Genomic DNA, 14,167 nt, shown 5'->3' on the forward strand with positions numbered 1-14,167 from the left:
AAATGGATTAGTGATCTAAATGTAAGAGCTAAAACCATAATTCTCTTAGGAAAAGATATAGGGGTAAATCTTCATGACCTTGGACTTGGCAATGAATTCTTAGATATGACAGAGAAAGCACAAGCAACAAAATAAAAAATAAATTGAACTTCAGCACAATTAAAATTTTTGTGAATCAAGAGGATGTTATCAATAAAGTGAAGATAAAACCTACACAATGGAAAAAAGAGCCAATTCTTATTCACAGTAATGATGTTATAGAGTCACTGTGAACATTCAATTAGCAAATACTGAACAAATGCTTCTAGGGTTAGGTTCTTGGGAGCCTCAGATCACAATACTGTCCTTAATTGATCAATATATAACCTTGTTTAATGTGTGTTTCTGTACAAAGACATTTTATACTGTTGATTAACATTGAATGTGTGGTCAACAGCACAAAATTTGTGCCTCAAAGATTATCTAACATGTATTTTCTCCATAGAGCACATGACAGTTTATTGCATTTAGGAACACTAGACAGCACTTTGGAAGTACTCTTGGGGACCATTTTAAACAGCAAAATTACCAGCAAAAATTACAAAAATGTGAAAAACATGGCACGAAGTGTTCTATAAAGAAGGATGCTTCTTTTCAGTAAGAAAGGTGACATAAGATCATTGCCATCTTAGACCTCAGCTTGAAACATGGACATTGAACCACTCAATTTTTTCACCATTCTATGCATGTGTGGGAATGTTTAAGAAAGTACCATGAATATTAATTGGTTTGGGGGTTGCAAATAAATTTCAGTGAGTGAGCAAATTTGCATATACTGAATCCACAAATAATGGAAGACTGACTGTATTTGTAAATCATATATCTTTTTAAGTTTGTAACATCAGGAATGTATAAAGAACCCCTAAAACTCAACAACAAAAACCTAACCTAATTAAAAGCTAGGCAAAAGATTGAAGACATTTCTCCAAAGAAAATTAAAAAAGGCCAATAGCCACATGAAAATATGCTCAATAGCATTAGAAAATGCAAATCAAAACCACAATGACTTATTACTTCACACCTATTAGAACAGCTAAAAATAATTTAAAGAATAATTTTATTTATTGTTTTTTAAATTTGCTAAAAGGCACATGCATTCACCAGAGAAAGTGAGAAAGCAAGCTGCCAGGTCCAGGACTTAAACTGGAGTCGCCCATGTGGGGGTCTATGACCCTGAGTCCAGTACCTTAACCACACCACCTGCTGATCCTGGTTACAATCATTTTTTTAAATTCACAATCGGGACCAGAAGATGGCGTATTGGTTACATTGCTGGACTCCCATGTAGTGGACCATGGTTTCAGTCTCAGACTTAGTGGCTTAAAACTCACGCTGGTTGCATGTGCATGCGTGCCCAAAGTCCCCAGGAGAATGGAGGAGAAGGGATTGTGGTGTGGCCATCCCCCTGAGGGGCTGATTTCTTGATTTCTGTCTCTCTCTGTCTCCCTGGCGAGCACATGTGCCCTATAGTGAAAATCTCTAAAAAAATAGCGGTTAGAGATGAATTTCCTACGGTCAAGCATGGTTCAAATCCTAGCTCCAATAGCTTGAAAACATTCCAGCTGCATGTACTTGTGTTTCCAAAATCTGACAGAATGAAGAAATGGAGAAGGGATTGTGGTGTGACCACACCATATTAGGGAGTGCTTTCTCTGTCCCCTTTCCTGCAAGTGCATGTGCTCGCTGGCAATTAAAAAAAAAAAAGAAAGAAAGAAAAGGTGTTGGTAATTAGTACCCTATGTACCCTAGTACATTGTTGGTGGAATGTAAAATGGTAAAGATGCAGTGGAAAAGTTTGTGGTTCTTCAAAAGTCAACAGAGAATGGGACCAGCAGTTAGCGTAATGGCTATGTTGCTGGACTCCCATGTAGCTGACAGCGGCTTGAGTCCCGGACCCAGTGGCTTACACTCTTACCGGGCGCGTGTGCGTACGTGCCCAGGATCCCAAGAGGAGAATGAAGGAGAAGGGATTGTGGCATGGCCATCACCCCTGGGGGGGGGGTGATTTCTCACTTTCTGTCTGTCTGGTGAGCGCACCCGCCCTATAGCAAAAAAAAAAAAAAAAGTCAACAGAGAATTATAATATGACTCAATAAATTCACGCCTAGATACATACCCCCAAAGAACTGAAAACAGACTCACACAGATGTTTGTATGCCAATATTCATTGCAGCATTATTCACAACAGCCAAAAGGTGCAAAAATCCAAGTTCAACTCAGCAATGAAAAGGAATGAAGTTCTGATACATGCTACAAGAATGAACCCTGAAAACATGCTAAGTGAAATAAATCAGACACCCAAAGGACAATTACTATATGATTTCACTTATTTGAAATATCAAGAATAGTCAAAGTCATAGAAACACTAGCAAGTAGTTAAGTTACCAGGGTTGGGAGAAACGGGGGCTTACACGTAATGGTTACAAGTTTCTGTTTTGCGTGACGGAAATAGTGATGATGGCTGCATACCACTGTGAGGGTAATTAATGCCACTGAATTGGACACATAAAAATGAGTTAAATGGCAGATTTTGTTCTATGTTGCTTACCATAATTTAAAAAACAAAACGAAACAAAAAACACCAAAGAAACAAAATAAAAAGACTCAATAAAATAGAAAATAAAAATCACTGAAAACTACTAATCACTGCTAACTTTTATTTTTGTATTCAAAGATACAACCAATCATGAGAGGGTTCTCTCTGTGAAATAAATATATTGAAAAGCTAACCAGAGCAGAATTTTATCAAGCCTATGAAAGAAAGGGGGCAATTTTATTAATAGTTATCTACAGCTATGCCGAGCTAACATATTACAAGGGGAACCTGATATAAATCCGTTCAAAGGTTTAATTTCCAATACTTGACATTTTAAATTTTGAAAACATTGAACTTACGGTCAAACAAAACTCAGACCACATTAGCAATGGTTTAAAAAAGGGAGCAATTTAATCATTATAATACAGAGTGCTTTAAGAAGTTTTTAAATGTGTAAAAGAAAAAACAGTTTAGTGCATTCAATTGTTACAGTCTTTACATTGCTTCTTTTTAAAAAAAGTTAACAGTAGTATGAAAAAAGCCACCCACAAAGCCAGCTGTCTGAGTGAAGAAATCAGCTAAATTGCAGCATTTTGGAATTACTAATAAAGCTATAGTTAAAAAATAAAAAGTTTATAAAAATGAAAGCAGCATGCATATTCAAGGCTTTTTCATAACATTTTCATTAGCTGACAAACATTTAACCAAGAGCTTAATATTTATTAAATTAGACAAAATAAACTGGCCAAGCCCACTACATCTGGTCATTCAGAAAAACAGCTTAAAATCCAAAGCTAATTGAACATTTCTTCAATGGATAAAAGCACATTTTGCAAAATGGTCCTATGATCACAAAAGAAAGGGTCCTTCTCAACATGAGTAAACAGCACCACTTTACAAAGTTTATAAGTTAGTATGAACGTTCAGCCTCCTGATATGGCAAGAGTTAACAGTTAACACTTCTATAATTTATAAGTGAAAGCTAACTTTTAACTCATTATGATCAGTTCAGAATTTTTTTCTCTATCCATTGAAATTGTTATACAAGCTGGAATTTCATGAAAAGATAGTTCCTGAAAATTCTGATCTGACACCTGTTCAAACAGTTCTGACTTCTACAAGATTGTAAGGAAACACTAAATATAGATTTACTACATGATTTTTTTTCACATTTTTGGTACCATATTTATTTCAGAGTTTCACCCTATCCCAATGCTTATGCCAGTTTCTTTTCCTTCTTCAGTATTATCTTCAGTTTAATAAAAAGCTAATCAGTTTCTAAGAAAAAAAGTAACAGAATTATTACAAAATAGAAGTGGTGGTATCCATCAATGTGTTTAATGAAAGATCCAATCATTAAGGGCCAGTGATACCACAAAATCCTATTGTCCCAACATATGTAAATAGGTTGTTTTTTACACTTGAAACTGTATAAGCTCATGTACAGCTTTTAATCTTAGTGCAGGGCCTAATAAGTAAGACATGGAAATAAATCAGTTTGGTTTCCCCCTCTGTAAAATGTTTGGTCATTCAAAGCCATAAGCTCAATCATATGCCAAAGTACACAGGCAAGAAAGCTCATCTTACCAGACACGCAGTAGTAAGCTGGACAAAGTATGAGGACAAGCTCTAGTGGTCATTAAACCCCCTCAGAAAGTCTTAAAATCCAGAATGTCTCCATCACGTCAGAATAAAAATGTCCCATTTAAAATTTGAATTTTTACAAGTTTTTTAATTAGTGTTTTATTTACACTGCAGAACTTCCGCCAATTGCAGTAGTTAAACTTTGGCACAACATTAAGTTCCATTTCTTTTGGATACTGGATCCTGTTTTTTGAGAGTGTGTATGTCTCAAAACATTTTCAGTGTCATCAAACATTGGGCCCATTCACAGTAAATCAGACATCTTGAGCTGAAGAACCGATTCTCCTTCAACATTTTAGGCAGCTATAAAAGAAAAACAGGATAAAAAAAACCTTAAAACTATTTTTATTTGTACTATTTTTGGAAACAAAAATGTCATCAGTTAGCCATGAAAATACATTCTATGTATATATAACTCTATCACTTGCCATATACATAATGTACTACTAGACTTTGAGTGAAACTCACATTTACGTATAGGTACACATATTATATATATATGTGTGTGTGTGTGTGTGTTCTTCATGTGCCAGATTTATAGGCATTTATCACTTTTATGTACTAATTAATAATCAAATTGTTAATAAAAAGCATGTATTTCACTCTCAGTATTTGTAATAAACAAACTATAAAATCTAAAGACTTGTATTTTCTTCTATTTACATACACGGCTGGCACATGCAAGAGATATATCTATATATATATGCTCCTAGACTTATGATGGGGTAATATTCCAGTAAACCCTAGCCTACCAAACATCCGAACTTAGCCTAGCCTACCTTAAATGTGCTCAGAACACTTACATTAAAGCCTACATTTGGGTTAAATCAACACAAAGCCTATTTTCTAATGAAGTGTTGAATATCTCATGTAACTTATTGAATACTGTCCAAAAAGCAAGAAGGAGAGTGGCTATATGAGCAACTGAAGCAGTGTACTGCTTCCAAACTACAGTGAAAAAAAATTCTAAATAGAACCACTGTAAGTTGGAGAACACCTGCCCATACCTCACTTTCTGCAGGGACTATTTTGGGAAGGTTTTGGTAACTTTCTATTTTATAAATTAAAACACAGTTAAGTAAGGAAATAACTATTTAGAGGGACTAGCAGTTGGCGTAATGGCTATGTCACTGGACTCCCATGTAGTTGACTGCAGTTCAAGTCCCAGATCCGGTGGCTTAAACTCACACTGGGTGCATGTGTGTGCGTGCGTGCCCAAGATCCCGAGAGGAGAATGGAGAAGGGATTGCGGTGTGGCCATCCCCCCTGGGGTAAGATTTCTCACTTTCTGTTTCTCGGTCTGTCTCTGTCTTTCTGGCGCACGCACGCGCCCTATAGCAAAAAACCTTTTTAAAAAAAAAAGAAAGAAAAGAAATAACTATTTAGAGAAAACCTATAGTGAATCCTCTTGTAAGTGGAAAATTATTTTATTAAGCTAATATCTCATTAATTAATGTTTTATCATTTTACACTTCTGTGTATTTTAAAAGGAAAGCGTGTCTCTGGATGTACCACAAAAGCCCACACATAATTATACATATTTTATAAAAAACTATAGCTTTATGTGAATTCTCTGACCATAATTATTATCCATTAACTTATTAAACTATAATGTAAGAATGCTCCACACAAATGTAAAGTAAGACCAAACTAAACCATAAAAAAAGTTCGCATTATTTTTAGAAGACTGCAGTTCCCCACAAAATCACTGCAGAGGTTACAACAGTAATTCACTGCAGCAACAAAGTTGTTGATTTCATCTTGGCTGAGTGTGCATTCTTGTGTTTAGCAATTAATAAAAAAATTCCTATTCAAAATATTTTATGCGTTTGGGCCAGAGGAAAAATTTCTGAGGATCTCTGACATGAGAAAATGGGGGGGGGTACACATCAGACCCCTAAAGCTCTACAAAACTGTTCAACTTCTTGTGATTTACACTGGCTATCCCTATGTTCTATAAGCTGGAATAAGATTTATACTGCTTATGGAAATACCTATGTTTTTAGTTTCATCTGTTTTTCTGCCTTAAAAAAAAAAAAAGTCACTGAAAAGGAAACCTGGGATTGGCCCTGCGGCTTAATTGTTAGGGAGTCAGATCCCACACGGCAGACTGCAGTACATATACCAGTCCCAGCAGCCTGAAAAACATGCCAGGCACATATACTATTTCCAATAGTAAGTAACAATAAATAAAATTAAATTGATAATTCTTAAAAAAAAAAAAAAAAAGGAGGAATGGGGGAATTACGGGGCCAGCAGATGATGTAGTGGTTATATTGCTAGACTCCTATATGGTCAACTATAGTTCAAGTCCCAGACCTGCTGGCTTGAAACTCACACCAGGCATGTGTGTGTGCATGCAGAAGATTCAAGGAGGAGAATGGAGAAGGGACTGTGGTGTGGTCATTCCCTCTAGGGGGTGATTTCTCACTTCCCTGTCACTGTCTCTCTGTGTCTCTCTGTCTCTCTTTGGTGAGCACAAGCGCCCTAAGGCAAAAATCTCTAAAAACAAAAAAAGAAAGAAAGAAATGGAGGGATTAAAGAAATACTGCAGAGTAACAGAGCACGAAAGTAGAGGATGAGGCAGGGATGCAAAAGCCAGGGAAATAAGTCAGTGTTCTCATATGTGAGATAACCACAAGAACCTAGGCCTTTTTTCCCTTCCTGTTTGAGAACACTGCAGTAATTTCTGATACCAAGATGCTATCTGGACCACTGACGGATACACACGAGTATTTCATGACAACTGCACTGCTCTCAAAACTGTACTTTTATCCTAGAATACTCCAAAACAGAGAACAGAAATGAAGAAAGCCATGTTAAATTCCAGAATTAAAGTCCTAACTCCAAAGCAGGTATTTGATTTGCAGCTACAGTAAAGTTTCAATGAATCCAATCAATAAAAGAATTAAGACTTAAAAAACATTCCAAAACCTTTTAAATTCAAACCATATTTATTTGCACTTTTAAGACAACAGAGGTATATTTGTAAGCAAATACAGTGTTTGTACTGGTAGCAGGTTGTTTTATATCAAAGAACAAAAAGACACTTAACGCAACTGAGTTAAGATCAAATCTATTATTTGCCTCTTGATTTCTAAAACAAATAATTTATAATCACCATTTTCAAAAACAGACGCCACCTAAGCAAATATGAGTTTATATATAGCCTAGAATGGACATCTAGGAAGAACAAAAAAAGATATTGAGTACTTTTAATACATAAGGAATTTTAAACTCCACTTAAAATTTAATCAAATTTTGGGGGTAATACATTGAAGAAGAAAAAGATACTCATTTACACCTAGTTTCCTAAAACTGAGCAATCCTCACCCCTGTAGTAAGTCATTCCTTCGGTATACTTTCCCCTTCTTTTTAGTTTTCATTTTCTTTTCTTTTAGTTTAGTTTTTGTTCCTTAAACAGGCAAAAAAAAATGGATCTTTAGTGAAGGGAGGTTGCAAGAAATAGATCTGAGTTATCTTTAGTGTGTGTTTGTGCATCTCCCCACCCACCAGTCTCCCTTCTTAGAGAATGGGTAACTTTCCCCTAAAACAAAGTAAAAACCATTTCATATATAAGAAAATTAAAGCAACATTCAACTCTTCATAGTAAGTATAATAACAATGATAATCACCTATCTATCTCTTGGCTGTACTAGTGGCACCTAGTCCTCTTATTAGGGAAAAGAAAAACTATTAAAAAAAAAAAAACTAAAGAGAAGATGACTGATACAAGGTGACTGTTTAAAATGTATGTGGGTGATGAATATCTACTCAAATTTAAAACTTACATTTCAGTCATCTGATTTAGAAAGCTTCCGCTTCACATGTCGTGGGGGTTCCCAAGTGTCGCTATCATCTGTTTCTTCTTCATCATCTTCCTGATCATCAACAACTTCCTCTTCCTCCTCGTTTTCCTCAAATAATTCTATACCCAACTCTGATCTTCTCTGTCTTTCTGCAAACCACTCCCTGACCTGCTCATAGCCCATATGTGATTTGTTAACAAGTTCATCAAGGTCTTGCTCATTAAGAAATTTGTGCTTCAGATAATAATCCTTAAGTATTGCAGTTCCAGTTTTAAATTTTATAAGCGGCGGTCCCCTGTCCCAGTTGTTAAGTCTTTTGCTCCCTCTAGGACGTCCACGTGGTCTTCCTCTTCCCCGTCCTTTGGGTCTCCCTCTCCCTCTTTTTCTAAGGGAAGACAGACCATTCATACTACTTGAATTGGCGCTCTGATAGTAGTAGTACCATTTCAGGTTTCCATTTTTCCAGGCGTAACGAGTGTCCCCAAACCAACTAACTATGTCTGTTCTAGCAAGCCCACTTTCTTGGGCCAGCTTGTCATACTCTTCTGGTGATGGCCACTGTGTTCGGACAAATGCACTTTTAAGCATGTGCAACTGCTCAGGTGTTTTCTTACAAATCTTGCCGGTACTCCCCGACTTAGGTGCACCAGATTCATCTCCAGGAGAAGTTTCCCCAGCTTCTTCTTTGGAACTACCTGCGTTATTTTCATCTATTTCCACTTTCTCTTCCTTTAAAGCTTTGGATTTCCTCTTCTCTGTAAACCAAGCATCAATCTCTCTCCTGGTAAGTTTGGTTTGCGCTCTTAACCTATTTAATTCTTCATCTGTAAGTACGGAGCTGTTGAGAAAACTTGCCTGAAGGACACGAAGCTGCTCTGCAGTTTTCTCTTTAAACTTTTGGGGAGTGAAGTCAGGAAAGGGATTCCAGGATTGTTTATGCTGTGAAGTCACAACAGTTGGGGATTCCGTGGTTTCATCACTGGAGTCTATGACAATGGTGGTAGAGGAATCGTTGTTGAGATGTAAGCACTGATTACTCTTTGAATTTCTCTGGTTGTACCTTGTGTCGCTAAACCACTTTTTGATCTCTCCTTTTGTCAGGCCTGTTATTTTCATAAGTCTGATAATTTCTGAATCATGGGGAAACTGATTTTTCAGATAGCTAACTTTTAATTCTGCCAGTTGCTCTTTTGTCTTTTTGGCCCGGATGCCAAATGAATCAGGGTTTACCAGTGCGGTTTCAGGCTTGACGTTTTGAGAAGCTGGAACTGCTGCAGTTGCTGGCTTCGTTTCTGCACTAGGCTGGGCGGCAGGTACCTGACTTTTCTGTACGTTTGTTTGATTTGGAACCCCTGCCACAGTCAAGGCAATAGGCGCTGTAACTGGCAAGGTGTTCGCTCCAGCTACTTGAGTAAGGACCAGACCTGGCTGACCAACTATTTGGCACGTCTGTAAAATAGACGGTAAACCGTTACTCCCTGTGGAAATGTGTGTAGGAATAACCGTTATGGTCTGAGGTACAGTATGCACTGTTCCATTAAACTGTTTTCTTCTTGCCTCCTCTACTTCCTCAGGAGTCCAACTGACGCCATGTTTTAGACGCTGGGCTGAAAACCATATCTTGATCTGTTCTTCTGTGTATTTTGCTTGAGCAGAGAGAACTGTAATTTCGGACATCGTTGGGTAAGGGAATTTGTTGTAGGTGTTAAGTAGAAGGGGGTTGTTATCCAGTGCAGCATTGTAGGTAGGAATGCTATTAACAGGGATTAAGACTTTGGGAACCAAATTAGAGTTCTGCTGAGCCGACACAGCGGTTATCACCTGTGCTAAGCCAGGAAGAACTGCTGCTGGGGTCACTACCGGGCTGGCAGCATTTGGATGTCCTCTGTTGACGACAGAAGTGCTGGTGGTAGATTCAGAAGCCGAAGAACTTGGATTTTCTACCAGTTCCTCATGGTCTGGTTTAATTTCATTCTCTTTCTCTTCAGGAGCATCCTCAACTGAGTTATGATGAACTGTAATCCGTTTGTTCTCCACTTTATTTTTCATCATTTTCATGATGGGAGTTTTACTGATAGATATTCCTGAAGAAGAAACTTCAGTAGATTCTGCTTGCTCTGCATTCTCCTCTTTAACAAAACTACCATCAAAAGTCAGGTCATTTATTGTTTGTTCAAAGATTGTCTGGTTATTACGTTTCACCATAGTCAACTTGAAATTCTCTTCTCCTGGGTGATATTTCAGATTATGCTCAGAAAGTGCGTCATACCTTTTGGTAAGAAAATTGCATTCTACACAAACATAGGATGAATTTAGCACTACATTGGGATGTTCCGAATCCACATGAAAAGTAAACATGTTTAGATCTGGAGTTTGAAAAGTACAATATTTACATTCATAGCCACCTTCAACTTTTTTATTTTGCTGATTGTCAGAATCTACAGATTCATGAACTTCTTCGTCACTTGAGATACTCTCTGCTCTGGTGTTTTCTATAGGGGTAAGGACAGGAGGACCTTCATCCAAATCTGATATCAGCTCAAGGTCTGGATCCTGTTCACTGGCAAGGACCATGCAGGGTGTTGTTGACTTTCGCCTGCTTGCCATTCTACTGTTATGGGAAAAATTTCAGTGGTGATTAAAAAGCATTGAGGCTTAACAACTGTTCAGTATTCTTCATTTCAGAACAATGGCTTTGGGTTCTTCAAGTCCATTTTTGTGCTCAACAAGTCTCATTAGCAGCTTTCTCATGGTGCAATCAAGTAAAAAGCTTATTGTTGGCAGATAACACACTGCTGAACTGATGAAATTTTTGAGGCACAACTCCAATTACCTACATTAAAATAAAAAATGTTTTAAAATGAGTTATTATGATCTTTTAAACAAATTGCAGTTATATTTAACTTACATCAAGTTGCTGATAGCTCAGTTATAAACATCTAGAATAAGACAAGAATTAGGGGGAAAAGTCCACTAAGGGTCAAAATAGACATTTCCATGCTCACTTACTGAAAGTCACATACTACACTAGAGGGTCAGACCCAACCTTGTTTATTTGAATTTTTTAGCCAGTTTATATTAGAAGGGAACAGGGAAAGGGCCTGCATAGGCAAGCATACTAACATTAATGTGAAATGATATCTGTGAACAAGGTAGAGGCTTTAAAACTACAAAGCAGTCACAGGTACTAAGAAATGATGGTCATTATATGTACAAGAAATACAATTCATCAGTTACATCCTTTTCTTCCTCATTAGTCCATAGCATGCTAAAGTATGAAAAAAAAAGATAAAGATGGAAATGAAAGAGCAAAGTTTCAGAAATATTACTCTTATTCATTCTTCACAATCCTACTAGAATTCTTTTTTTTTTCTTTTTCTTTTTTTGAGAGAGAGAAATTTTTGCTATAGGGTGCATGTGCTTGCTAGAGTGAGAGAGACAGATGGAAAGCAAAATATCATGCCCTGGAGGGGTGGCCATTCTGCAATCCTTTCTCCTCCGTTTTCCTTTCGCGATCTTGGGCACATGCACACATACACACCTGGCACTGAGTTTCAAGCCACCGGGTCTGGGACTTGAACGATGGTAGGTCCCATGGGAGTCCCACGCCCTAACCACCATACCACCTGCTGGCCCAACTACTAGAATTCTTAAAACACATCTAACCAGAGCATACTTTCAGGTTCTCCCAAATTTCACTAACGAAATCAGGGTCATTGTATTATTTAATATATGTTTAAAGGGAGACTGAGAATTCCCAAAAGAGCTTCAAGATTTGGTCCAATGGCTCATTTCTGCAGGATGTCAATTTTTAAATAACCAAAGAACAAAAAAAAAAAAGGTATCCTCAGGGTTTTTACTATAAAATCATAATTTTGGAGAAAATGAGGACCTTCGTACAATTGTCCCATTTTTATGGAAGAAACTGAGGCCCAAGCTAATTAACTCATAGAAGTACTTTGGTTGATGGTAAAATCATAGCTTTTATTTATTTTTATTTTTATTAGAGAGATTTTTGCTATAGGTTGTGTGCACTCGCTAGAGAGACAGAGACAGAAAGGGAAAAATCACCCCGCAGGGAGGGACGATCACATTGCAATCATTTCTCTTCCATTCTCTCAGGATTTTGGGTATGCACGCACATGTGCCTGGTGTGAGTCTCAAGCTGCTGGGTCCGTGACCTGAACTGCAGTAGACCATGTGGGAGTTCAGCGACACAACCATTATGTCATCTGTTAGTCCCCAAATCACAAGTTTTGGAGTCACCTCTGTCACTTAGTAGTTATTTGACTAGAAAACCTCCACAATTTCAACCTCAGTTTTCTTACCTATAAAACCAAGACATCAATGAATTCATTCAACAGCTATTTTCTGAGAGTTACACATGTGCTAGGCATTGTGCTAGACACTAGGGGATGCAGTGGTGACCAGTCCTGACTGTCTCCTCTTTCTGCTCCTAGTGATGGTGCAAGGAAAGCAGGCAGTAAACATGACTTAGAATCTAACTACGATCTGTGCAACAAGAGAAAAGGGGTGAGGAACTACAAGAACACAATGCAGGGGGCTTCTACTAAGGAAGCAAAAAAGAATTCCCTGGGGAATAGGAACAGTGGTTCTACACCAGGGACTGATGAAGTAGAAATGCTCCTTCACCCACTCTGACACACAGCAGGTACCTAACTGATCCTATTTCCAATCCCTGGGAAGTTCTTTTGAGAAAAGGAAAAATAACATTTAATATTATAGACACACACACACTCTCTCTCTCTCTCTCTTTCTCTTATCAAGCAACTTAATCAGCTGACGAGGCACACAAATTGAATAAGAAAGCAGGAGTAAAAATACAGAATAAGAATTTCTATGCTATGGTTCCAATTTATTTCTCTTTGTCACTGAAGTATAATGGGGCTGAGCCAGGAAAACTGCCATACAGAAATAGCTATTAGCTGACAGGCAAGCCATCCTCTATTTGAAGGTCAACTAAAACAGGGCTCAAAATCAATTTGAGGAACCCTGCACTATTTATCTGTAAGAAGGGGTTAGAGGTCAGTTGCACAACTGAGTAGCTACGTGGCTTTGCAGTTAAACACAATTAACATTAAGTTTGCCGACAAAAGGAAAAGCATGTTCTAAATGCATCCAGCACTTAAAAAAAAAATCTTTGGAAAACTGTTATCAGTCAACCTTACAGTAGAGACATATTTTTAAAAAAGATCAACTAATGGTTAAAAAATGTTAAAAACTATCATTAAAAAATGATAATCAGGGGTAATTAAGTATTACGGAAAAATATTTACTCATTCACTGTTAAATTTTTTAAACATATGAACAAAATTTGCATATTACAGTAACTGATGAAATATGTATGCACATGGACAAAGACCAGATGAGAACACACACAAAAAATGAAATTTTCACGTGAAATTATAGGTGAAAATTTTATGTGTGCTATTTACAACTTTTCTTTAATATTGTTATATCACTTTATTAGAAAATACAATAGATTCAAAGCCTTAAAATTGGGGACCAGCAGTTAGCATAATGGCTATGTCGTTGGACTCCCATGTAGTCGACCGCGGTTCGTGTCCTGGACCTGGTGGCTTAAAACTCACACCAGGCGCGTGTGTGTGCATGCCCAAGATCCCGAGAGGAGAATGGAGGAGAAGGGACTGTGGCGTGGCCATTCCCCCAGGGGGTGATTTCTGGCTTTCTGTCTCTCTGTCTCTCTCTGTCTGTCTGGCAAGTGCATGCGCCCTATAGCAAAAACCTCTAAAAAAAACAAAGCCTTTAAATTGCAAATAGAGGGGCTAGCAGGTGATATAGTGGTTATATTGCTGGACTCCCACATGGTCAATCAGAGTTCAAGTCTCAGACCTGGTGGCTTAAAACCCACACAGGGTATGTGTGCATGCAAGCCCCAAATCCTGAGAGGAGAATGGAGGAGAAGGGACTACAGTGTGGCCATCGCCCCTAGGGGGCGATTTCTCTCTGTCTCTGTCTGTCCAATGAGCCCACACGCCCTAAAGCAAAAATCTCTTTCTCAAAAAAAAATTGCAACTAGACTAAAATATTTCTTTGGTTTTTGTCTTAAGCTGGAAACAGTTTTCATCTATTTTAAAGGTATAAAGATTTCTCCAGG

At 37.7% G+C, this 14,167-nt stretch overlaps 1 protein-coding gene and 1 long non-coding RNA gene across 2 annotated transcripts in view; one reads left to right on the forward strand and one right to left on the reverse strand.

Annotated features, from left to right (window-relative positions):
- Window positions 1–2,676: 2,676 nt before the first annotated feature.
- The window catches only part of ZHX1 (zinc fingers and homeoboxes 1), a 24,955-nt gene continuing 13,464 nt past the window's right edge, over window positions 2,677–14,167 (reverse strand). The window contains exons 3-4 of the mRNA XM_014591231.2: window positions 8,011–10,861; window positions 2,677–4,522 (exon numbers count right to left, since the gene is read on the reverse strand). Of these exons, the coding sequence (XP_014446717.1) occupies window positions 8,014–10,635 (2,622 nt within the window). The 5' untranslated portion in view covers window positions 10,636–10,861 and the 3' untranslated portion in view covers window positions 2,677–4,522; window positions 8,011–8,013. The remainder of the gene's footprint in view (window positions 4,523–8,010; window positions 10,862–14,167) is intronic.
- Window positions 9,638–14,167, forward strand: part of LOC114009507 (uncharacterized) — a 10,390-nt gene continuing 5,860 nt past the window's right edge. The window contains exon 1 of the long non-coding RNA XR_003550911.1: window positions 9,638–9,711. This is a non-coding gene — a long non-coding RNA (uncharacterized LOC114009507). The remainder of the gene's footprint in view (window positions 9,712–14,167) is intronic.

This window comes from Tupaia chinensis, unplaced genomic scaffold (assembly GCF_000334495.1).
Source record: "Tupaia chinensis unplaced genomic scaffold, TupChi_1.0 Scaffold000545_1, whole genome shotgun sequence".
Lineage (NCBI taxonomy): Eukaryota > Metazoa > Chordata > Mammalia > Scandentia > Tupaiidae > Tupaia > Tupaia belangeri.